Source organism: Ambystoma mexicanum, chromosome 3q, assembly GCF_040938575.1.
Source record: "Ambystoma mexicanum isolate Mex_15411 chromosome 3q, UKY_AmexF1_1, whole genome shotgun sequence".
Lineage (NCBI taxonomy): Eukaryota > Metazoa > Chordata > Amphibia > Caudata > Ambystomatidae > Ambystoma > Ambystoma mexicanum.
In genome coordinates, this window is record NC_090926.1 from 784,702,527 (window position 1) to 784,729,777 (window position 27,251).

Below are 27,251 nucleotides of genomic sequence, written 5' to 3' on the forward strand. Positions count from 1 at the left end.
GAGAAGAACCAATGCAGATAGGGACTACTCGTGCTCCACTTACTTCTGAGGAGCGTAAGAGGCGCAGAGAAGGAAACCTGTGCATGTATTGTGGGGCTTCGACTCATCTCCTTAGGGACTGCCCAGATGTCCCTCCAAGACGGTCGGGAAACGGTCGCCCTCGGTGAGTGTCAGGACTAACTTCCGAGGGGCTTCGAATAGTCCATATGTTACTCTTTCAGTCTCTACCCCTGCGATCCCAGAAGATGCTCGCCTTATGATTTTATCAGTAACTCTATTACTGGGTGACTCGGAGATTCAGGCTCAGGCTCTATTGGATTGTGGCGCCGCTGGCAATTTCATGGATACCTACTGGGCCACTCAGAAGTGTGTGCCTCGTATTGCCAAGAAGGAGGATCAGAAGGTGGAGGGGGTCGACGGCGAACCTTTAAGCTCTGGCTTGATAACACACACCACGGAAGTACTAGTGATGTCAGTCCAACAACATACTGAAAAGATATCATTTGACCTTATCCGTGCGGCTCACTTCCCCATCATCCTTGGGATTGGCTGGCTACGAAAACACAACCCCAAAATAGATTGGACAAAGAACCTTCTTAGCTTTCACTCCGCTACCTGCAAGTCTGAGTGCCTGCCTGAACCTAGTTATGAAGTTGTCAAGACATCAAGTTGTTGTGAGACCAGATCTGTTCATTGTTTGCCCACTGATCTTCAGGAATACACCGAGGTAGTCACAGAAAAGATACCTCTGGATTTACCTCCTCACCGTCCTGAAGATTGTGGGATAGATCTCATGCCAGGGGCTCTGGTCCCTTTCTGTCGGATGTTCCCCCTTTCTCTGGAAGAAAGACGCTATCTCAGAGAATACCTGGACAAGAATCTAGCCAATGAACTCATCAGACCTTCAAAGTCTCCGGCAGGGGCCTCGCTATTCTTCATACCAAAGAAAGGGTCACAAGAGCTACGTCCCTGCATTGATTACCGGGGTTTAAATAAAGTAACCATCAAAGACCGGTATCCCATGCCACTGATAACAGAGATAATCCAAGCTGTACATGGGTCCACCATCTTTACAAAACTTGACCTAAGAAACGCATATCACTTACTTCGAGTCCAAGCAGGAGATGAGTGGAAGACTGCCTTTCGGACTCCATACGGTCTATTCGAATATCAGGTAATGCCCTTTGGCTTAGTCAATGCTCCTTCCATATTTCAACGCTTCATGGATCGCCTGTTTTCAGATCTCCTATGCCATACTACCATCGTTTATCTGGATGACATTTTAGTGTTTTCTCGAACACCAGAAGACCACAAGGAACATGTTAGAGAAGTCTTTCAACGTCTCAAAGATAATCATCTTTCCGTCAAACTGAACAAATGTGTTTTTGCTGCATCCTCTATCTCCTATTTGGGATTTATCCTTTCTAGTAAGGGTATCTCGATGGATCCACAGAAGGTCACATCTATTCTAAATTGGCCTTCGCCAAGATCAGTAAAGGAGGTACAGAAGTTCCTAGGATTGGCTAACTTCTATCGGAAGTTCATTCCAAACTTCTCCCAAAGAGTGTTACCCATTACATCTTTACTTAAGAAGTCTTCTATGCCGTTTACTTGGTCTGATGCAGCCGAGGAGAGTTTTCATCTTCTCAAAGAAGACTTTTGCTCTGCTCCCATTCTACGACAACCGAATCAGGATCTCCCCTTTATACTGGAGACTGATGCGTCGGCGATGGCGGTTGGGGCAGTTCTACTTCAAGCTCATGACAATCTCGAATATCCTGTCTCTTATTTTTCAAAAACACTCAACTCTAGTCAAAAGAATTACTCGGTCATCGAACGAGAACTACTTGCCATGAAACTAGCGTGTGTCGAATGGAGACATCTGTTACAAGGAGGCATTTATCCATTTACCATCAGGACTGACCACAAGAATCTACAAGTGTTGAAACAGTTTGAGTGTTATAACACCCGACAAGCAAGATGGGCACACTTTTTTGCCCAGTTCGACTTCAACATCACATACATTCCTGGAGAACAGAACCTGGTGGCGGACGCACTTTCTCGTCGCAGTGATTACCTTACAGAGACAGAGGGCAACCGAGATTTGATGTTTCCGAAAACCAAACAAATCGGAGAACTGTCTACATTCCTTAAGCAAGTCAGAGATACTTCTAAAGAAAATTTCGAAGGGGATCTCCACCCCATAGATACCAAGTATAACATCAAGGATGGGTTCTATCTAGTAAAAGATAGATTGTATCTACCCACATTTGAACAGAGGAAGAAGGCACTGTTATGGTGTCACGATTCTAAGATTGCAGGACATAGAGGCATCAGAGGTACCCAGGAATATCTTCTAAGGCACTTTTATTGGCCAAATTTAAAGGAGGACGCTAAGAAGTACGTACGGTCCTGTCTTATTTGTCTTCGCAACAAAGTATCTCATCAAAGACCAATAGGATTATTGAAGTCCGATGCCGTTCCTGCAGGACCTTGGTACACCATCTCCACGGATTTCATCGTAGAGTTACCCCGGTCTCAGGGTTGCACTTGTATCATGGTGGTGGTGGACTCTTTTTCCAAACTGGCCCATTTTTCCCCCCTACTTGGCATTCCCTCCGCTGCAGAAATGGCAGAGGTTTTTCTAAAAGATGTATTTCGTCTTCACGGAATACCCGCTAAGATCATTTCGGATCGGGGGAGTCAATATACCTCACGCTTCTGGAAGACCTTTTGTGAAAAATTGGGCATAGAGAGAGCCTTATCTTCGGGTTTTCACCCTCAGACCAATGGTCAAACGGAACGACTTAACGGAACCCTCGAACAGTATCTAAGGTGTTTCATCAACCGACAACAGGATAATTGGGTTCCTCTTTTACCCTTGGCAGAGTTCTCATATAACAATTCCGTTCATTCTGCACTTGGTATAAGTCCTTTCTTTTGCACCTATGGCTATCATCCCCATTCCATTCCACCCATCTCTTTAACCCCCTCACACACACCTTCGGTGGATTCTTCTCTTTCTCACATACAGAAGGTACATGAAGAGGCTAAGTTGAGCCTTCAGGAGGCACAAGATCGTTATGAGATCCAGGCTAACAAACATCGTAGACAGGTTCCAGGGTGGGAAGTAGGATCCCAAGTCATGCTCTCTACCAAATATCTACCCCGGTGGGTTCATCCCTCTAAACTCTCTCCTAAGTTCTTAGGTCCTTACAAGATTACGCACAAGATAAATCCTGTGGCATTTCGTCTCCAACTTCCTGTTAGTCTACGAAGGGTGCATCCAGTATTTCATACTTCCCAATTGAAACCATTTGTAGAAGATACCTGGTCCCGTAAGTCTCAATCCAATCTTCTTCCCACTGATCCTACTCCAGAAGAGTATGAAGTCGCTCAGATATGCGATTCACGGTATCATAGGGGTAGCCTCGAATATTTGGTAAGATGGAAAGGATTTCCCTGTTCAGAAAACACTTGGGAGCCCAAATCCCACATTCACGCCACTCGATTGTTACGCCAGTTCCACCGTTTCCATCCGGGGAAACCGGGGGGAGGATGTTTTCGGAGGGGGCATACTGTCACATCGTGGGGCAGATGGCGAGTCTGGGATCGATATCGACGTAGTCTGTCGTAGAGTCTGCCGCCACGTTCCCCTCCCTCTACGTGCCTGCAGGTCTAGTCTTTCTCCGATCGCGTACGCGACCGGGAGCTTTTAGCCTTCAGCTTCCGGGTCGCGTACGCGTTGCAACGCTCCCTGGTTTTTCGCTGTTCGTTGCGTTGCTAGGAAGCCTTCTGTGTATCCTCCGCGCACTCCTGCTGTTTTCTTTCTCTCCTTCGCTTTTCCTTCTTCCCGTTCTGCCCTCTTTTACCTAACCCATTCTCTCTCTTCTTGTCCCCTCCTTTCTAATTTTCACTCCTACTTATTGTACTGCCTCTGCCTCCCGCTGCTTAACATTTTGCCTTCCCGTGTACCGACCTAGCCTGCTATTGGACTACTTCTGCCTCCCGCTGCTGTTCAATCTTGCCTTCCCGTGTACCAACCTTGCCTGCTATTGGACTGCCCCTGCCTCCCGTTGTAGTGAACTTTGGATCATCCTGTGTTCCGACCCTGCCTGTTTTATTGGACTGCCTCTGCCTTCCGTTTTGGTGACTTCGATCCTTCAAGTATACTCCGTCTGTTTACGGACCACTACCTGAACTCTCCCGTAAGGGGTTTTTTGTGCCTTTGGCTTTTTCCCCTCATACGACGGTCGCGGAGGATCTTTCACCGCCTTACCTATACGGTATCGCGGTGGCGTCCTTTCGCGGCCGTCCCTATCTTCACAAAAAAAAGGAGAAACCAGGAAACCAGGAAGAAAAGAAGATCAGGAGAAAAGACAGAGGTGAGGAGGAAGGGGAGGGGTTTGAGATTTCCTTTGAAGAAGAGGACATTGCTGACCTTTGTGATAACATGTGCCTTCTTCACCACCTCATGCACCTCATCAAGGTCCTCTAAAACCTTGTCCAGGGCCGGAACTCAGGTAGACTGTGCACTTGACCAAGGTAAATGTTGAGGATGGTAGCCATAAGTACAAAAAAGGGGCTCATCTGGATGGATGTATGGACAGAATTATTATAGGCAAACTCAGCCTGAGGGAGAAACCGAAACCACTCATCCTGCTGGGGACTACAAAAGCATCTCAGATATTGTTCAAGGCTGGCATTAAGTCTTTTGGTTTGTCCATTACTCTGGGGATGGTAACCCGAAGAGAGGGCTCTGTGAATCCCCAAGATTTGACAGAGGGCAGACCAGAACTTGGAGGTAAATTGAGGGTCTCGGTCAGAAACTATGGTCCTGGGCAATCCATGGAGGCAAACAATGTCTCTGAGAAAGGCGGCAGCGGTCTCTGGTGCTGAGGGGACCTGGTTGAAGGCAGAGAAATGGGCCAACTTACTGTATGAGTCCACAGTTACCATTATTACTGTCATACCATAGGACGTGGGGAGGTCAACTATAGAATCCGTGGAAATAGGTTCCCACAGATGCCCTGGTATTGAATGCTGTTGCAATAATCCAATGGGTTTACCAGTTTGATACTTGCTAGAAGCACAAATGGGACAAGAAGATACATACTGGTATACATCCTTCCGGAGTGTAGGCCACCAGAACCCTCTACTGAGTAATTTATAGGTCTTTCTAATACCAGGGTGCCCAGATAAAGGTGTATCGTGACACCGGGAGGTGGGGATATAGAAAGCATTTTCATGGTAGTAGAGCCCATCATTACATTGAGTGACCGAAGAAGATAGATTGATTTGACCCTGATACTGAGGAACCAAGTCTCGAAGAAAAGGGGAGGCAGCTGCTAGTATCTTCAGATCAGGGATCAGGGAAAACCAATTCAGTCTTCCCCGTGACTCCGAGACAAAGCATCCGCCTTCTTGTTTTCCGAACCCGGTATATAGGTGATGATGAAGTCGAACTGTAAAAAGAAATAGGCCCATCTGGCGTGATGTGCATTAGTGCATTCCATTTGTTGTAGTACTTGAAGGTTGCGATGATCAGTGTGGATAATGAAGCTGTGAACCGCACCTTGCAGGAATGGCGCCACTCTTGACAGGCAAACTTGATGGACAATAGTTCTCTTTCGAGAACCGAATAGTTGTGCTCACTGCTGGTCAGTGTCTTAGAATAGTATGCAACTGGATGTTCTAGTCCATCGTCGGTTCTCTGAAGTAAGATGGCTCCCACGGCTCCAATCAATGCGTCTGTCTCTAGAATGAATGGCTTGGTCTGATCTGGTTGTACAGGTACAGGGGCTGAGGTGAACAATTTCTTGAGATGTTGAAAGACTTCTCTGGGTTCCTTGTCAAAGGTGCACTTGACTTCCTTTTTTAGAAGAGATGTGAGGGGTAACACCGTATTGGAGAAATTGGGAATAAATGGTCTATAGAAATTCGCCAAACCCAGAAATCTCTGTACCTCCTTGATGTTGGTAGGTTCCTTCCATTCCCAGATAGCCTTGATCTTATTGGGATCCATCTCAATGCCCTCCTTCGACAGGATGAATCCTAGGTATGATACGGAGGTTGCCTTGAACTGGTACTTCTCTGGTTTGACCAGCAATCGATGGGATTGTAAACGCTGTAATACCTTCTTTACCTGCTGACGATGATCTTGTCTTGGAGAATATCAGGATGTCGTCTAGGTAGACGACTACCGACAAAAACACCAGGTCAGCAAAGACCTTGTCCATGAATCTCTGGAAAATGGCTGGTGCATTAACCAGACCGAACGGCATCACCTTGTATTCAAACAGGCCTAGCGGGGTATGGAAGGCTGTTTTTCCACTCATCGCCCTTCCTTATTCTTAAAAGATGGTATGCACCATGTAGGTCTAGTTGGGTGAAGTAAACCGCTCCTTGAACTGCTTCCAGAATGTCTCATTTAAACGGCATTGGGTATCGATCTCGGATGGTGATCTTATTAAGACCGCTATAATCGATGCATGGTCGTAGTTCAGAGGAGTCTTTCTTAGGAATAAAAAACAAAGAAGCGCCACAGGATGATTTAGACTCCTGGATGAGACCATTCTGAAGATTGGCGTAAGTAGTCTCGTAATGCACGCCTTTCTGGGAGAGATAGGGGGTACATGCATCCAAAAGGCACTACCGTGTATGGGATCAGGTCTATGGAGATATCCTCTACCCTGTGAGGGGGTAACAGTCTGGGTAAGGTATCCTGGAATACCTCAGAATATTCCTGATACTGGAGCGGGACTGAAGATATGGTCATGGTTCCGATGACGTTTGCTTCTCCTTCTGTTGCTTCCTTGACCGAAAGGTTCATGCAGTTAGTTCCGCAATACTGCAAGTTAAAACTCACCCTATTAGATGACCAGTCGATGTGAGGGTTATGCTTCCTCAACCACGGTATACCAATTACCAGAGGGAAGTGAGCTGCTCTGATGAGATCAAATACCAGGTATTCTTGATGCTCTCCCAGCTTCATCTTCAAAGGTATGGTCTCTCTCATTATAGGACCAGACGACAACGGTGTCCCATCCACTCCTTCCACTGGTATAGGTCTCAGCTTGGGTTTGGAATGCACCAGATTCTCTCTGGCCCAGTTTAAGTCTATGAAATTGCCTGCTGCCCCACAATCCAGCATCACCAATACTTCTGTAGGTTCTGAATCGGACAGCCACAGTAGGACTCGGAATATCATCAGACGGCTGTCTTCTGAATTCCCTATTGGTCTTGAGTTGTAGCAAGGGTTGTAGGTAGTTCCCCTGATACTTCCCTTGCAAAGGATCGGGGGTTAGAGTTTTCCTTCCTCCTGGGTGGAACTTCTGGGCAATTCCTTAATAGGTGCTTGGAGGAACTGCAGTACATACACAGTCCTGCTTCACGACGGCACCTTCACTCTTCCTGAGTTAAAGGTCCTCGAGGTGCTCCGATCTGCATTGGTTCATCTGTTGTGTGAGCGGTCCTTGGAGACGGAGACTGGGAAGGTAAGCTGATAGCCTGAGGAGTGCCATGACCTCTTCTCCTTTCTTGTCGTCGTTCTTGCAACCTGAACTCAATGTGTAGGGACAAAGTCATTAAGTCTTGGAAGGACGCAGGTTGTGCTACCCGCGCAAGCTCATCCTTAATATCATCATGGAGTCCACATCTAAATATGGTCTGCTTGGCTGAGTCTGGCCAATCCGCCTTCGCTGCCAGTCTCAAAAAGCGGGATATATATGTCTGGACATCTGTGGTTCCCTGACAGTCATCCAATAACGCTTCAAGCGAAGTATACAGAACTTCTGGTCGGTCAAATCGCTCTTTAAATGCATAACAAAGCGGTCATAATTGTTCAAGGAAGGCTCATTACCCATGACCAAAGGAGTGGCCCAAGATAAAGCATTTCCGGTAAGGTTTGCGATGATAAATCCAACTCTGGATCGTGCCGTTTCATAAGCATGGGGTCGGTATGTGAAATACACTTGGCAAACGTCTAGAAAATCCTTAAGTCCACCTGGATGTCCATCATACTTGCCATAGGATAGAGTCATGGGAGGCAAATCGCCGAGATCATCACAATGTAACACCACCTGTTGTCGAAGTGCCACATTCTCTGTCCGCAAAGCTTGTACCTCTGCTGTGAGATTCTGCATCGCTGCCACCAACTCCTGATACTGCTCCAAGGACGCCATAGGAATAAATGGACGTTGTATTCTGTCAGGCTTCAGCTCCACCATCCACCACCCTTTTCTCCTCACCTGAGTCTTCAGAAGATATGTCCTTGGAAGCTGTTACTGACTTCTTGCGGTTCTTCTTCTTGTCTGGAGACAGCCTATCCTTCGGCTTCCTGACCTTCAGCTCATGTAAATAAGGTCTGGCCCCCCCCCGGAGGCCACCTTGGCAGAGATGGGAATCTGCCCTCGGGGAACCCCGGGGAGCCAGCCCCAAATTCAGGGAAAAAGCAGATGGCAGAAAAATCCCTGATGATCAAGAATGCAGGAAGTTGTCCATGGTTTGATTGTTGTAAGAAGAAAATGTGAAAATATTTGCTGGGAAAGCAGTCACCAGTAGAAGCAAGTCTGGTAATGTCCGGAATCAGGATACGAGGGCACTTCAGTGGTAAGTATATCTTAATGTAGAATGCACCAGGAGAGGGAATACGAAAGCCAGGTAAGATAAGCAGATTAGAGGAATGCAGGGAGGAGTAGACTCGGCAGGGCGAAGTCCCAGAGGAAATAGACAGGCTGGACCGAAAACAGAATGCGAAGGTAAAAGATAGAGTGAAAGTAGCAATAAAGATATTGACAAAAACAAGAAAGTATGCAATGGAATCTATGGCAACACGTTGCGAAAAACGGCGAAATGCCGGAGAGGGACACTCGATCCTCAGAGCTGATCAATTAAGTAAGAAAGGCAATAGTTCGCCAACAGAAGAGAAATGAAAGAGTCAATCGCGTAGTGTTGCTAAAGGAACCCGAAACCAATACGGATTGGGCAAGCAAGAAATGGCTGTAGAACACCGAAGGGTTGAAAGCGAAGGAGGAGTCGCGTAGAGCCACGGAGTACAATCAAATCCGAGAGCGGATCGATAAAGCACTGAACGGCGGGAGAACGCTGAAGTTCAGAAAATGAAAATGAAACTCGCAAGAGTTGCGGAAAGACAGAGAGTACAAGGAAGGGAAATTGCAAGCGCAGAATAGATAGAACAAAGTATACGTACACAGAGCTATAGAAGGAAACTCAGAACTAAACTGACAAGGTAGACAGGAGGGAACTCAATGAGTATGCCACAGAGCGCTGTAGGGAGATAAACAGATACAACGCACCGGCAAAGGGGCAGAGTCTGAATATATAAGAGACTCCACCATCTTGGGTGAGGACTAGAGCGGGGAGACAAAGGATGACTAGTGTCTCCAGTAATCCCACAGTTTCCACCAGTGATTCCTGACAGTGGGTCTGTACAGAAAGTCGACAGACCGGAACACTATCTTGCATTATGAAAGCAATCACCAAAAAGCGCTTGGGGACAAAGTGCCTTTTGGACATTTTCTACAGATTAGGAGAAACTGTACCTTTATCAATGATTTAAAAAAGGAGGCTGACATTGCCCTAGACAGATTCACGGAGAGGGGGTATACCAATCATACTTTGAGACAAAGTAAGATCAGGGTGAGAAATATGGAGGTCCACTCTCTTGGAGAAAACATTCATTAAAGCGAAACCATCTAGAATGGTCTGTGTAACATCATTTAGTCACACAGTAATGAGATCAAAAAACTCATTTCCAAAAATTGAGATATGCTACAACTCTTTCATTCTGATTTGGAACCCCACCCTTAAACAGCATCTCGTATCAGCCGACAGAATTTTGATTAAACCATCTGCCAATATAAGATAATTTGTGGGTCTCCCAGCTGTGAAGGGGCATTACCCCTGGGAGGTGGCGGGGTTGTGTCACCTGTACATTTTCAGAGATTAAAAATAATTTTAAGATTCAGAACAAAGATTGGCATTTGAACTTTCACAGTACCTGTAGGAGCACAAATGTAATTTCAGAGAAAAACATTAGATGTATACTCTGGACACTTACCTTTCTGGACTCAATCAACATGAGTGGAGCCCCTTGGGGTTGGCATAACGTGTCAGTGGCACTATTGTCATCCGCAAGCCACTATAATGTGTTTTGAACAGCAGTAGCATGGCACCCACACAACCTAATACCAAGAGGCAGAAAGTTTCCTTAGACGCTAATTGGGCCTTCAACCCAGAGATGGATCACACTTCATGGGACCCGTGATAGTCACTGGGATACTGAATAATAATGTTTTGAGCCCCCCGGGTGCTTTTTTAGCACATGAACTTTGATCACCCATTTAATACTGGCAATCACTCTGTCATATTTGTGTGTTGATTTCCTATTTGGATTTTGCCACACAACATTGGTACACCTGAGTGTGCATTTAAAACGGAGTGGGGGCTGAATGGGAGTGGAGATACCTTCTCCCGCTTCATTCGCGGTGTCAACATGGATCTAACAACTGGCTTTGTTTTGATCTGCTACGGGTTGCAAATGGTCACCCTTTGGCAACCAGGGTTGTTGCAACCAGGCAGTCCCGATCATGTGACCCTTGAGTGTCCTCTCAGCAATGGACGGCGTGGAGTAATTGCAGCCGCCACCACTCGGATGTTAGGGCTTTTAAAAATAGTTTTGCCTGGAGCACATTTGGGGCAACACAGAAACCGAGAAGGACACCGCGCTCTTGGTTCTGTGCTTTGGGACCATAAGACGTTGAGCTTTTGAAGAATGAATAACAGGTAAATGGCTTTTTGTCTCGTTTGATTGGCCCTACCTTTTGAAACGTTTTGGTATTTATGAAGGTGTGAGTCGTCTGGTGATGATTTCTGGTTTGCTGGTGCCCGAGTGCTGTGGCTATTCAAAAAAAAGGGGAAACTGTTTTGTAAATGTATATGTCGCAGTGTACCCGTTCCCTTTTAATTTGGCTGTTTTCTCTCTTCCTTTGTCTGTAGTGAGCCACTACTACCATTGGCCATTTGCCTCTTGGCTATATTCGTACGAGTGGCTAATGAATACCACTTGTTGGAAGTCCTTTGAATTAAAAACAACTCCATGATGAAGCAGAGATACTGTAAGTAAGTATCTCTTTGGTCTTTCACATTCCACAGTAGATGTGTACATATGGCAGTCAGAATACACCACTAATGGGTTGTTGCCCGTCTGTCTTTTGTGATTTAGGGTTCATTTGATCAGTCTACGGGAACTGATTTGATCCATGCACTTGTGACGAAATCTGTAAGTGCATTCAATTATTATGTACATTATTGGGTTGACACGTTACATGGGAGAAGAGATTGCGATTGAATTATGTTTTCTCCTTGTTTTGTTTAGATATGGACACACCTGTCCTGATGAAAACCTTTTCCTCATATGGAGGGATGTTGAAACTAGGAGGAAGGAAAATAAGTAGACCCTCTGGAACAGAGCATTACAATTTGGAAGACAGTTGTAAATCTATCTCACCTAGTAGACTATGGTTGTTTCCATTTGACTATAGTGGTTTCCATTTTGATGATGTTTTTTCCAAATCAATCAGGACAGCTGTGTTTAGGGTTGTGTTTCTAGGGCACGCAGATATATGGGGACCCTCACTTATTAACAGTGGATAGAGTTTCCTCTATCATCAATCCGCGGCGGTCGGATTGTGGTGATTGACATTCACACTTTTTGCACACTGCACATTATGATATGTTATATGTATGTATATTGTGATGCTTTTCAAAAAAATTATGAAGTTGCATTTGTCGATTTGTAATATGCGTATCCTGACAAAGTAGTAGCCAGCTTTGGCGGCTTTACAAAATGATGTAATGATTAAGTAAATAATTGTTGTGGTTTAAAGTATATCCTCACTCTATTTTTGGTGTAGTATTGAACAATCTGGCCCTGTCCTATCTGGCTGAAAAACAGACACGATACCAACCGATCAGAACATTGCGTGCTGCTGAAAAACTCTTGTTGGTGGCCCCATCATCCCGCTGTGTTTCTAGGGGAGGAGGACGGTTTGAAATGCATGGTCCCAGGCTATGGAACAGTCTCCCCTGGGAGCTCAAAACAAAGGACACCCTTGTCCAATTCCGTAAGGCACCGAAAACATTCCTTTTTAAATAATTCAGCAATGCTTGAGGGCGCTGCAACTTAGATCTCCGATTAATACTCAGGAGCGCATTTATATTTGGATCATCTGCACCTCGATGCAGGTAATTGCGCTTTCTGAACGCTATAAATGCCTCAAATCAAATCAAGGCAAATGTTTTGACTAGAAAACCCTTAAAACCTCTGCTGGCTTGGATGGGCGTTAGCAACTTGGTGCTCCATCCAGTCCTGAAAAGGAAAGTTCACATGTGATACTGAACCGAATACCAAAGTGATAAAATAAAGACACACACACACACACACACACAATGAATTACTTTGCTGGGTCGTTTTTACTAAGAAGAGAATAAAGCATCTTTTAATAGATCTATCTGGTGTGAGTACGAAAACGGTAATATTAGTTAATTTAACAGACAGTAGAGGTGACCGTTTCCACCCCAACACAGACACAAAATAATGGTTGCTGACCCTCTGAGGGTATACATGTGAATACAGTGCTATAAAGGCTGAATGCGTTGGCAGATCATAAGTAGAGTTGTACAGTGTGATACATGAATACATATTGCACAAGAGGTTTTTTTTTGTTTTGCTGTGTGCAATCATAAGGCATGGAGGCTCCCATTCTATGCTCAGGAGGGAGGCCCGGCTACTGCGGCTGTACATATGGCTTCTGCCGTGCTGGACGGGGATAGGTCAACACAGAGCGCATTATTAGAGTAGAAAGCATACAGTTGGCACTGGGACACATAAAGCAGTAACACAAGTACAACATGTTCACTGCGCCCATTCTGGGTTGCTGATGACGGCAGATACTGGAATGCAACCCAGCTTGCAATCAGAGGTGGTTTGTATAGCCCCACACTAAATATAAGAAATTAAATACAACTTGGATAATATACTTCTTAAAATTGTAACCTTATAGACATTATGCATTAATAACTTAAAAGAATTAACAGATAATTAAGAAACACTGTTCAGTAACATGTACACCATAAGCACAATCTGAGTGCAGTTTGTCCCCTGGCCACAAGAGAGATAATACTGACATCTAGAGCAGACATATTAGCAGGTCGCTAATGGAGACCACCCCCACCTCATAAAATATAAAATGTTTCCCGGGGTAGGAAAGAGAGGGCAGGCAGTGCTTGCCCAGGCAGGGATAAGGGGAGCACCAGGAGGGAGCATCTAGGGAGGAAGGGTGCCAAGGAAGAAGATGCAAATCAGGGAGGAAGGGCATTAGACCAAGAGAAGAAGGACAGCCAATGAGGGTAGCCGAAGAGCAGAGAGGGAGGAAACCTACCAGGGATGGACATCATTCCAGGAGGAAAGGTATTGGGCAGGGAGGAAAGGGTAATTGATGGCAAGAGATAGAAAGAGCAACAACCAAGGCTCAGGTAGGTGGGAAATTACTCCAACCAGGGAGGGATAAGTGCCAACCTGGGAGGCAGAACAACAACCCAAAGGAATGGTCCGAACCTGGAGGAAAGGCATTCACCAGGAAGAGCAACGTCAACCACAGGGGTCTGGACAAAACCAGGAAGTCAGATCGAAACTAGGATGGAATGTGGCAGCTAGGGAAGGGCATTAGCCAAGGTGGCAGTGAGCAAACTGAGTCAGCCAGGAAGACCAACTAGGAACAATGGGGGAGTTGTACCAACCAGGGAGAAGGACACCAGCCTGCTCTGGGTGGAACCAATCGGGGGAATGTAACCAACCGGGAAGTGATGGAACCAACCAGGGGAAATTGGTGCTAACCAAGAGGATGCCAACTAGGGAGGCAGGACACCAACTAAGTGGGGGCCAGAGAGCAGTGAATGAACACGGCATGTAATGATGGAATAACATGAGTAAATCCCAATTCCTGTGGGACTGACATACCGAAGAGGGGTTCGCTAACTCCCGTTTCCACATTCACAGCATTGGAGAGGAGGAGGCGATACAGATACATCCTCCAGCAATAAAGCAGCATTTATGTCAACAATAAAAAGACAATGCAATGCCCCATTTCTCATCTCTACTTCTTATTAACCTTGGTCCTTTTCCATTGGTCCCGCATACCGTTCTGTTCCATAGGTGTACAGAATACCGTATTTTCAATTTGTAATGCTGATGTTAACATGTTTCACCTGAAAAATAGCACTGCTGCACTGTGCCATATTTAGGCCTGTGATAGAAACATCACAACAGCACCATAGTGTCTCTAGGTGTGCACTTGAAATGGTACTGTGCTTCATCTATGTCAGCACCAGGAAAAGTACTGCAGCTCTTTCTTCTAGCTATGTCTGCAATACAGTACAGCAGGACCATGCTGTGGTTATGTCTGCAATAAGGCAAGCAGCCTCATGCAAAATCTAGGTCTGTGGTAGAGCACCAGATAGTCTCCTGACCGGCATTGAAGACCAGCTGCACCTCACTGCAACGTTCAGTGGAGTACAGCAGCACCTCTCACTGATTCGCAGAGCTGCTCTATTGCAGATCAGGAGGCAGCGTTGCGGCTGCTGTGCTCTACTGCAGACGTAGATACAGTATCATGCCGCTTGCCCTATTGTAGACACAGGTACAGAATGGTCCAACTGCATTGAATATATAGATACAACACAGTTCTGTGCACTCTGCGTGAGAGAGCACCATAGCACTGTGCTGTATATCGGCGTTAGAGCACAGCAGCCTGTGCAATATCTATCCTGATCTGTAAAGAGCACAGCTACACCTCACTGAGGTCCAATAGAGCACAGCTGCAACTCACAATGATTTGCAGCTGTGCTCTATTGCAGATCAGGATGCGGCATTGCTGCTGCTGCGCTCTACTGCAGATGTAGATATAGTGTGATGTTGCTTGCCTTATTGTAGATACAGATGCAGTATTGTCCTGCTGTACTGTATTGCAGACATAGAAACAACACAATGCCGCGCTCTGTGTCTGAGAAAGCACCACCACACCATGCTGTCAAGATATACAGTGCAGTGTGGTGGTGCTTTATCAGACACAGAGCACAGGACTGTGTTGTCTCTATGTCTGCAATACGGAGCAGTAGCAGCATGTTGCAACACAATGCTGTGCTCTGTGTCTGGGAAAGCACCACCACACCGTGCTGTCAAGATATACAGTGCAGTGTGGTGGTGCTTTATCAGACACAGAGCACAGGACTGTGTTGTCTCTATGTCTGCAATACGGAGCAGTAGCAGCATGTTGCAACACAATGCTGTGCTCTGTGTCTGGGAAAGCACCACCACACCGTGCTGTCAAGATATACAGTACGGTATGGTGGTGCTTTATCAGACACAGAGCACAGGACCGTGTTGTCTCTATGTCTGCAATACAGTGCAGCAGGAGCATTTTGCAAAACAATGCTGTGCTGTGTGTGCAAAAGCACCACCACACTGTTCTGTATGTGTGCAATGGAGCAAAGAGGTGCAGTTCAATATGTGAGGTTCGCAGGTGCTTAAGGATCAGGGGATTGTTCCAACTTCTTTATTTCCTGCCTGGAGCCTCTGATGGTGCAGTGCCCTGGTCTGCCGCTCAACCTCATGGCGGAAAGCCGCAGTGTGAGCAGTGGCCCAGGCAGAGAGCCAACACTCCAGTCAGAATACATGTGTGTGTGTGTCTGGAACAGGCAGCTCCATCATCAACCGACCACTGTAGAGGCCTGGCACAGACTAAAGAATACCTACTTGACAGAAGGCTGCAGTTCAACTGCTTGTATCAATAGATGTCCCTGCTAATCCCCTCTTGAGTGGTGAGTAATAGCACTTTCAGGTTACATTTCTGCAATCCACTCAGACAAATACCAACAAGTTAGGAAAATATATATGCCGTTTTTGGCGCTATATAAATGGGACACCGGCATACCAAATAGAAAAAGGGGGGGAATCGGTCGGAATCTAGTACAAATAACAGGCTACACACTTTAAAGAACGCAGTGCCTGTGTGCAGAGCTGAACAGTTTCTCTCCCCCCAGCTCGAATTCCTGGGCAATCCTGTTCCCTTAAAAATAAGTCTCAGTGTTACGCACCAAGGCGTCAATTTTAAGAGAACTTTCTCTTAATGCTCAGCAAGCTGTGACGTTGCAGGCAGGGCCCCACCTGTGCTATTCTAGGCAACTTCCAATGTGTGCAAGGTCCTTTGACCCCTGTTAGAACACCTCCTGGCACACCTACTAAAGTCTAAAATGCATTTCAAGCCACATATGTTATGGGACTAATGAGGTGGATTGAAAAAATCAAGCTCAAGAGTGGCCACATTTATGGAAATTAAGATTCAATGCAGTGTCAGAGGAAGTAGCTAAGATAAACTGTACTAAAGGCAAAGGAAAACACATTCACCCTGGCAATCTACAGAACATGGGGCAGGCCTATGCTGGGGTATGCTGTGGTAGGCATGCAGAGCGACACAAAGAATGCTTGCTACAACTGAATACTTCATGGGCATTCATTGCCTCGTGTGCCAAAGATCATACAGAGGAAAACCAACAAAATAGTGCGTGGTCTGAAGTTACCTCAGTGAAGCTTTGGTATCGGACACAAGGGCAGCCTGCAGTTTAGAAATTCGAATCCTAAGCCAATTTAGCCGCTTATTCTTCTCAGTTCAATACATCGAGTACAACACAGAGGATTGGGTAAAAACAACACCTATTATCACAGCACTTAGAAGCTGCAGGAATCAGGCACTAAGCACAAGGACACAAACTATCATTAACTATTACTATCATTAACTATTATGAAGAGACAAGCAAGGACTTACATCTATGCATGTTTGTTTCACCTAAATCGAAATATGTCAACTTATCGCCACCCTAGAGTTCACATGCCAGTCGAGAGGGGGAGAGGAGAAACCTAAATTAAAATACTCCAGAGATAATCGTAGAGGTAAGCCTATTCCATCAGAGATGTGGTTCTAAAACAGGGCCTCGTGAGTTAAGACTTGTCAGATCCGAAGCCCAAGAATAAGGTACGATTCTTGCAGAGACCAGTAACATCAGTTTAGGGAGTATTGTTTCCCAGTTTACCGTTTTTCTTGTTGGCTGTTGTTGCCCTGTTGTCATGTTGACCATTCTGAAACTTGGTCCTCTCGCCTTTGTCATTACCACGCTATTGTACCTGTAACATTTCATTTTTGCTCAAGCGCCTTGATACCTCAGGGTTAGGTGCGTTTCATTTTTGCTCAAGCGCCTTGATACCTCAGGGTTAGGTGCGCTATACAAATAATAAACTAAACTAAACATAAGGACGGTACACAGTAGGAAACATCTGAGGCTATTCAGAGCTGGAGACTACAAATGATGTACGGCGTTACAGCAATGAGCGAAAGAGCATACTGAATGGGAGAGGCAGTGTGTGTCTGCCCTCGATGTCTAGGTATACCAACTCATACTGTGAATAATAACGCAGGATGTCAGCGTGCCTATGCCGTCATAGCTTGCTTTGCGTTGTGTGAAACGCGACGTAGAGCTGAGCAGTTATCCCGCCACACTGCTGCAGTGTGAGTTAGCAAGGTGCAGCACAGCAATAAATGTATTCAAATCTTAAGCATTTCCAAACGCATTTTAAGCCGTGTGTAGCAAGGGTACACCAGAACATTCAGAACTTTGATATTGCCCTGCTTATTGGGGTACCTTAGAAGTCTAAGGTCGTGAAGTATGACGTTGCTTAGGGCTGGGACTGCCCCTGTATTGTGTTATGCTCCAATAAATGTGACCTTTTGTTTCCAAATGTATAATGTGTCCGTGTTTATTAGTAGGGCCAATGGGGGATAGCATCGCTATGCTTTTCACTGAAGCAGTTTGCTAAGTAGCCTGCCCTGTGCTATTTACTGCGGGGACTAGTGTCACAACGAAAGCGTGCAGTGAAGCACACCTCACGTTTTCAGAGCATAATTTTCTCAACAATTGTGGTTTGCAAAATTCTATGGGTTCGCTCAGCATCAATGGGATGGAAAGGTATGCCTAGCTATATGCCCACATTATAACATGATTTAAAAAATATATATATAGTGCGCAAATAACATTCCAAGGGAAAAGCAAATTTTGTTTTAAAAAAAGGTTGCCAAGAAGAATGGTTGACTTCTGCACACATGCATTAAGGGGCAGGTGGTTAAAAAACAATACTTATTTCTGAAGTTTTTTTTTCAAGTATCTCCAGTTTTCAACGCACATTTGCACTGTGAATGTCGGATAAAAACCTGCTGAACAAATGGCTTAGCTGCGCAGACCTCTCTCCCTTTTGTGCGCAGTCTAGTTTCTGTCTTTAAGATGCCAGTTACTGAGAAGAGAACTCCTGCGGTATCCTGCAATCCTCTCAGGAATATGGAGGCCTGCCCGTGGGCCCGGGTTTGCATCGATATCGTGTCCCTGCTAAGCATGTGGAAGTATGGAGGAAGGGAGAGGCAGGAAGCTCGGGGGAAGCAGGTTTTATTTCGGATGTGGACCCCAAAAACCTCATGCAGGAAGTGCAGGAATCCACAATGGCCCCAGCCACCACAATATTGCATCTCATAAGGATGAGCAGGCCTTGATCATCTCTGCTCAGGCACTTGCCCAGTCAAACGTTATGCTCCTGAAGCCGATTCGTGCCTTCTTTTCCAGCCCGATATGTGGTGTGGTAGGAAGGAGAGTTTCATTGAGGGCAGCGCAACATAGTCAGGGGAGTGGGGTCAGTAAGGACATGAGAGAAAGCACTGTGGTGTGAAATTCGCAGGCTCATTTGCCATTCTTCTTGCCTACTTTGGTGGCATTGATATCCGCTTTGGACTTCTGGATGCGGGAGAAGATCTCCTTGAAAAGGGCCTTGTACTCTGGCTGGCTCTGCTCCAGCCGCTTGTCAACGGCCTCCACTTGTTTCTTCAGGCTCTTCCCTTTGACCTTGCGCTCCTCCAGCTCATGTCCCTCAGCCCGGAAATCCCTAATTGAGCTGTCCCTGGAGATGGGGCGTGAAGTCTGCACACCAGTGTGCCGCATGCTCTCCTCATGCCGCCGACACTTGCTGAGGAGCTCTTCATACTTCTCCAGCAGAGCATGGTACTGCTCATCCACCTCGCGTAAAATGGACATTCCTCGCTTGCGCACATTGTTGGCATGCAGTGTGTAGTTGCCCTCATGCCGGCTTACTGCATCTTTGGTAACAATGGCGTTGAGCGCAGTGTCACTGCAGCTTTTTCGCACTGGGTGGCTCATGGGGTCGGACATTGACTGGTCTTGGCTGCTCCCACGCCCTCCATCAGAAACGTCAATGTAATCCGACTCTGGTGCATTGTTGAGAGGCTCTAGGAGTGCAGCAGCGAAGTTGTCCTCTCGGCTGAGAAGGTATTTCTTGACCTGCTTCATCTGCTGGAGCTCAAGCAGCTCGCCCTCTAGCTCTGTGATCCGCAGCTTGCAGCTCTCCACCTGGCAGACCTGCTGCTCCAGCTCAGAGTACTCCTGGATGACTGATGTGTACTCTCGTTCGACCCTCTCCTTCCGCTGCTTTTCCTGGCTCACCTGTGATCGCAGCGCATCCACCATGGACTGTAGCCGCTCATTCTCTCGCTCTAAGGGCTTCTGGCTGTTGAAGTCCAGAGAAGAGCTGTGCACCTGGAAGGCATCCTCGTACCTGGAAATAGCATAGAGGGGAAGAAAAAGACAAGCCCGTGAAAAACAAGCATTGGCAAAGCCAATAATTTTTTAGGCAGGTAGGTCCTACCTATTCAAATATTTGTAATATTAAAACTTTTACATATGGCATTTGTCTGCAAATGATCCCATTAAAATGAATACATGTTACTACTGGTCTTTATCGTTTCTTTACAATACTAATCAATAATATTGAAATTATCGCACACAAATCAATAATAATATGTTATTACTACTCTTTACACTATCTAAATGAAAGAAAATAATTAGGCAAGTTGTATTCAGGGAAGGATGCTGGGATGCTAAGTAATCAGCTGCCTGAAGGGAAACTCGGTTGTATGATAGCTGCAATGGAAGCAAGTGTTCATGTGTAAGCACACCTCTGACATTTTAAGGTGGCTTTGTGGTGCGAGGTTCTGCAAATTAAGTGGAGGAGGCTAGTTAGTGGGGTAGAGGCAAAGATAGGTGTGAACCCTGCAGTGTTGGTGAGTGGAGGCCAGTGGTACCAGAGTCCTGAGTGTCAGTATGGTTCTTTAAGGTTTTGTGGCAGGGAAACTTGGGCACATGTTCTTCTAGAGGGGAAAACCAAGATCTGTTCGATAACATGGCTAGGATATGAGGAGAGCCATTGGTCTGTAAAGGGGAGAGGGAAGAGTGTTTTGAGATAGGGTTAAAGGTGTGGTGGGCCATGGGGTGGGTTATCAGTGTTTTGGCCCAAAGTCAATGTGGTGGGGGTGGTGCTATGCTCTGTGTGTGGGAGGTCTGTATGTGTAATGTAACAGTGTTCGTAGGGTGAAAAGTGAATGGAGTAGCTGAGGAAGGGAGAGTGGCTGGGGTCTCTTTAGGAGCCCTGCTACAGTTTAAGGCTAGACTAAAACGGTAGGTACCAATCTACTTGGGAGTCTTGTTGTGATGTTTAGCATCAGGACGAGATGCTCTCACCGTGTTGGGTTTCATTACATGATGATTGTGGGGTGGTGATGGGATGTTAGGTCTGGTGTGAAGTGGTTTGGGAGATTGACCCGACCAAATCTGTTATTCAGGTGTCTTTGATTAGGGGTTCTGGGGCATGTGTGTTGCACATATTGGTGAGGCTGCCCTGAAAGGGTCTCTCTCTATTGTTTCTCATTCATGAGAATAGTTCCCTGGTCAGGCTTTGGGTCCAAGTTCATGATGGATTTTATGTTGTTCACATCAAAGTGGTCTGGACTTTGAAATGTTCATGTCCCAGGAGTTTGTCTCAGTGGTTCTGGCAGAGTTACTGCCTCGGATAATAAGTAGGTGTTACAGAAATGTATCATTTGTATGCTTAATCCCCTCTCCTAGTGAGAACCCATCACTTTTTGCTGGACTTATCGACCTTTTTCTTTCTAACCTGAATGAGGGGAGCCTTTTTCCCCTCATTCATTCTTATTTGCGCTGACTTTTGGAACTCTGTTCTCTGTGTTTTACCTTTACTATGGAGTCTGCTTTCCTCCATATCTCTTTAAAGGCATCTGTGTTTAACTTTTGCAGTACACAGCACCCTATGTGCAGTGTTGCTTGGGATCCTTTGGGTTCTCCTTTGAGATTCTTTAACTATTCCTAACAACTACAGTTCTTAAGGATAGAGGGAAACTGTGTATCCTTCCCAAAACTTTATCCTATGAGAGATTAGCACACACTGGGCCTCATTACACGGACGGCGGTGAACCATGGTGCTATTAGCACCTTGGTCCATGCCGGTAAAATACCGGCACCGCCTTGGTGGAAAGAGGAATTACCGCCCTATTCCAAGGTTGGTGGGTCGGTAATTCCCCCTTCCCCCATTGCCCTTCCCCATTCCCATTTTTGCCGTATAGGGCATAATGGGAATGGGGAAGGTGCTAATTACGGCACCGCAAATTGCGGTACCGTAATTAGCTCCCTGGTCCCTTTGCGGGTTGGTTTTTAATGCCTGCAAAAAGCAGGCGTTAAATTCCCCAACCCGCAAAGGGACCTCATAGTAAGGCAGTAAGGATTTACCGGTACCGGTAAAATACCGGTACCGGTAAACCCTTACCGCCTACCATGTAATGAGGCCCACCACCTTATGTGGAGTGCTAAGGGGATAGCTAGTATCCCCCTTCTCTCTGCTCCTGTGACTTTCTAGTCACAGTAACAACCCTGCAGTTATGGCTGGTGGCAGTGAATGTGTTCAACCAACCATTGTGCTATTTTTTACTGCAGACTGTATTCACAGTTTCAGTTGTTCTAACATGGTGGCTTTGTTCTTTTCTCACTATTTCTCATGTGGTTGTCCTTTGTTAGCCCTTATTCTACCGTTGTTAGGGGGAGGTCTGTGTGTGTGTTTTGCCTTTGACGAGAAACCTTGGGTGTCCCCGCTTAGGCTCCAGTGTGTCTGGAAAGGTAGAAAGTGGGGGAGGAGTTTTTCACTCCCCTGCCTCTTGTCTGGCAGAGTGCCTGAATGGAACCAGTTACCACTGCGGGGCTGGTTGTCCTGGTTGGACATCCACCTGCCCCTTTCTGCAAAACATGAGAGAGTTTGCAGAGGAGTGGGAAAACCAGATACAAGGTGAGGTCCCCAAGGTAGAAGGAAAGTCAACCACTGGAACAGAAGATCCTAATTTAAAGATGACCAGAGACGCCTGCAGACCCTTCCAGTAACCATGAAGCGACCACTGCTGTATTGACCCTGTCTTCTCATCGATAGAGAAGCTCTGAAGTGGATGACTCCTTCCCTTTGGCTGGTGGGACCAACCAGCCCTTAGACGAACCACAAATCGAACCATCTCCCAAGGTGCTGTGACTTTCCAGGGCTGCAGACCGCGAATAACAGGAGACCTCTGACCCATTTGCAGTGCAATGTCTTTGCAAGGCCAAATCCATTCTGAACTTTGGTGAGCTCCAGTTGGACCTCCAGAGGCATTAAACCACCCCTCTAAGCCCCTTCACCAGAGTGCAGAACTTCAGAATCAAAGAAGACCATCCGGGCAATAACCGTCCTTTATTGGAGCTGATAAAAAGTTGCCAAAAGCGCAGACCGACCAAGGAGACTACAGAAATCGGTGCCAAGGGTCCTCTCTCGAGACTGCTGCTGAGACATCCCATTCAGAGTCCTTCCTTTTGTCACCAGACCAAGGAATCAGTAGACCTGGTCCGTCGATGCTGCACAGGAGAGAATCCAGCTTCGTAAATTTCTTCTAACCTAAGGTACTGTGGGGTAACAGGTAGAACTTAACCTTAAACCAAAGAGACGCTCCAGTGTGACTGAAGTGAGTTACAATGTGTTGGCTGTCCACCCTCTGGCCCAGACTTTGCAGCTTGTGTCCCTCAGGGTGTCAGGTACAACTTGTGTTATTTACTAAACGTTTTTATCCTAGTGACTAAAGTAACTTTTTCTGTACTGCTGCTACATAAGACTTTGCTTCCACTCCTACACTGACCTTTTGGTATAGTTAGGGATTGGACTTTAAAAGCATTACAAGCGTTGAAAAGTGTCACTATAAAGTAAAGAACTGTTGAAGTATATTTAACTGTTTTCCTACTTACAGACTTTATTTTATGTGGTTTTGTTAAACGAATACAATTACGATATATGTTATACATCTGTATGAGTGTGCGATAATACCGATACTTGTTGCCTGCAGATCACACACAGATCCAAGAAGGGAGTGGTTAACCCACTGAACCACAATACCGATATCTTATGTTATCATAGCTTTAATGTGGGATGCAAGTGTGGTGAACAGTCAGAGGTTTTGCATCATATCAGTAGATCTTGGACAGATTACCAGTTCTTCAGGCCAAGCGATTGGTGTGCAGTTCCTTGTAAATCATATTTTGGTTGAGTTTCAATTTAGTCGATTTGTCATTATCCATGAGTCAATGTATGAGAAACCGGTGCCAAGGTATTGTGGACTGAATTGTGTGCGAGTTAGTAGATCATTTGTGTATCGTTTGCACAGTTGATGAGTGGCTGTTGATTTCTGAGGGGTGGCTTGAATGTTAGTGGGGGTAGGTAGGATGCTTGGAGAACCCTGCAGCTGGTGCTGCAAGGGTGTGAACTAAAAGTATCTGTCCTGTTCAAAAGGAAAGACGTAATCCAACATAGTGCAGTTCCTTCTAGTCTGATGCCAATCTGACCTTTCAGCAGGATTTTGTGGATTTTAGTGTTAAAGGCCAGGAAACTGGCAGCAATTGCATGCAGGGGACCGACGGTTGCATTTTCTTTAAATCTGGGATTTAGTCAATATATGCATTTTCACAAAATACAAAATGTATACAAAATGTATACAAAGTTCTAAAAAAAGGAGAAGAGAAAAGCAAATAGCGAAGGAAAAAAAAGAAAAACAAGTGAATATCATAAAATAAAAGAGAAAGTTTCAGCTCAGATAAAATTAAGCAAATATAAAATAAAAAATAAAATGTCAGCTTGGATAAAAATAACACAATTTACATGTTTACATTTCTTATCAATAATATGTTCATCCATACACATTTTTTGCAATAGAAGGCAAGCTATACCACTCTCAAAGTATTATAAGAGGTTTAATTTTTTCCAAACTTCTCAGAACTTCCAAAGACAAAAATGTCTCTTTCCCTTTAATTAACCGGGACCAGAAATTCTCAGAGGCTAACCAGTCAATTTTGTGCACAAAACGAGAGAAATGATCCATTCTTATTTGGCTAGTGCCTGTACATGATAATAAAAGATGTTTCACATTTTGTTCAACATTCTCAGGAAACATAAATTACAAAAACCATCAGACAGCAGCCCCTTATTCCTGATTATTATTAGGTCACGAGTAACGTATAGATTCATACGTAATCTTAGAAAATTTGACCTCCAATACTGATTTGGAAACTTTCTCAGATATGGTAGTACGTAGCCCAAAGGTTTATCAGCAACAAGAAAGGCCCTAAGGCACCTCATGTCCACAAAGGAAGCCCTTGTGTCGATCCAGTGACACAGAGCTACCTATTTCTTTACCTTAAGTGGATTATCCACCAAATCTATTTCAGTTAGTCAACATTTTTGTCAAAAGGAGTAACGCTTCCTGCTATAGATTTTCAAAATATATATTGGTGTTTTTATCCATCAGACTACTAATATCTACATAAAGGGAATTTGCCTGTAGGCACACAATTGATCTAAATAGAGAAACCCTTTGCCATGCTGCATGAGATTGCAGAGATTGGTGACCTAACTCATATCGCAACCGAGCCATTGGCAATGATGGGGGTAAATGTAGCACTTTCTACCAAATATTACCCTACATGCACCCAATTAATTTGTAAGGCAAAAGACTCGATTTCTATGACATACATCAATACTTGAATTATCATGCCCTTATAAAATGTAATCAAGGGCCAAAGGGTAAACTTACAGTATGTGAACAGAATTTGTTTCATTTGGCAAATTAATTGAATGACCTTCTTCCCCAAATCTGCTTCAAATGCTAGCATGGAAGGGTTTGATCTAATCATGAACCCTAAATATTGTATTTATTTGACAACTGGTAACTTCTGAACTGCCAGCCACCATTGGAGATAGCAATTCCTTTCTTATGTATATGTTTGTATGTCATGATGACTTTTACTGGGATTAATGACAAGGTCATTTAAACTTGCATACTCACAAAAGGCTGCAATTAGACGTGGGAGACCTTCTGGGGTTTGATCCATTAGGAACACATTATCGGCATATGCTAGACCTGTGATTTTAACGTCTCCAATTACTGGAGCAACTAATGAGTGGTAACTAAGTTTGTTCCAGAGATCTGCCATAAAGAGATTGAAAAGGTATGGAGAAACTATACACCCCTGTCTCAAACCTTTGTTCGTAGGTATTTTAGATGACAAATGACCCTCGAGGTCTAATCGATCTTGCATTACAATATTTTCATGCAGATGAATTAGGATTGCTAGTAGACCTTGCAGAACTCCCAATCTCTTAATTTACACCATAATTTGCTTCTATTAAGGGTGTTGAATGCTGTGGATAGGTCTATCCAAACCACATACAGTTGTTTCTGTGTGGTATTTAAAATGTTTAGAACCAGACCGTTAAATGATGTCAACAATCCCTTACAGAATCCTGTCTGGAACTTCCATAATGTTTGACTGATCAGCCCAATTTTCAAAATTCTTCAGGACGTACATGCAAAGATTTTACTTTCAATATCCATTCGGGCAATCGGGCGATAATTAGCAGGGTTCCCACAATCTCCTTTCTTAAATATCGGAATAATTATTGCTGTGTTCCATGAGGGAGGGTACTGGTGACGTTTTATGATATTATTAAAGAGATTTAAGAAAATGGAGGTCCCAATATCCACTTAAGACCGTAGCGTTTCATTTGGGAGACCATCAGGTCTTGCAGCTTTTGATTCTGCAGAGGTATGAATTAAATCTTCTATTTCCTTGGCTTTTATATCTAACTCCCATTTTATCTTTGGGTTTAGATCAATACTCAAAGAGTTCTTTCACTAAAGATGTTTTGAAAAGTAGTTTTTCCAAGTAATTTCTGTTATACAATTTGATTGAACCATTGATTGAGCGGGCAAATTTATTAAACTCCAAAAATTATGAGAGTTAGATTCAGTAACCGTTTTGAACATAATCAGTTCGTCTTTATTTGTTCTTTCAAACCTTTTGGTCCTTGACCAATGACGGTATTGATGACAAAGAGATCTCTTTTTTTCAATTAAATCCTTCAAGTCGAGTCCCGCTCTTTTCAGTTGCCGAATATTCCACCACAGGGCTTTCTTGTGATCTGCTGTCTCCTGATCGTAACAATGGGAGTATATCCCTTGAATAAACCCCTTTTTATTAATGGGTTTATCAGTATCCCAAAGAAGTTTGACAAAGGATTCCAGACATGAAAGGAGATCTAAAGCTGTGCTATTGGGTCTCACTAAGAGGTGTTGCAATTTGGAATTTAAATTCCCACCTTTATGTTTAAATAAGACAACTCGTTTCTTTCCATGATTGGGTAGAAGTGATGTTGGATACTTTGAGTTTGGGGTGCCCAATTTTCTATGGTCAAGAGTGGCTGATAGGTATTAGTGATCATATTCCCCTATCTCCACAACCTTAAACTCACTACATTCCTTAAATATGTATTCAGACATTATAATATAGTCTATCGTCGATAAATGGGACCCACTTCTCCATGTTTTTGTCGCCAGAACATCCCCCCTAATAGAACCATTTGCAATACATAAATTTCATTCTTTAAATAAATTTGACCACAAACATCCATTTCTATACAAGGTCCCTCTCTGTCCCTCCTTCCGACTGATCCCCAAACAATCTAAAATCAAGTCACCTGCCACCAAAATGTTGTCCCCAGGATAGCTGGTTTCAGCCAATTCCTCTAGAAAGGAAATCAGACTGGAATGTGTGGGACTCCAGTATAAATTAAATAATACCACTGATCTACATGTGGAATCATTTAGAAATATTATCATGACTGGTAAAATTCCCAGTCTCTTTGAAGG

The 27,251-nt window shown here is 44.8% G+C and overlaps 1 protein-coding gene across 1 annotated transcript in view; it reads right to left on the minus strand.

Moving 5' to 3' along the window:
- Positions 1 to 12,476: 12,476 nt before the first annotated feature.
- Positions 12,477 to 27,251, minus strand: part of CDR2L (cerebellar degeneration related protein 2 like) — a 149,500-nt gene continuing 134,725 nt past the window's right edge. Inside the window, exon 5 of the mRNA XM_069654844.1 lies at positions 12,477 to 19,747. Coding sequence (XP_069510945.1) covers positions 18,859 to 19,747 — 889 coding nt within the window. The 3' untranslated portion in view covers positions 12,477 to 18,858. The remainder of the gene's footprint in view (positions 19,748 to 27,251) is intronic.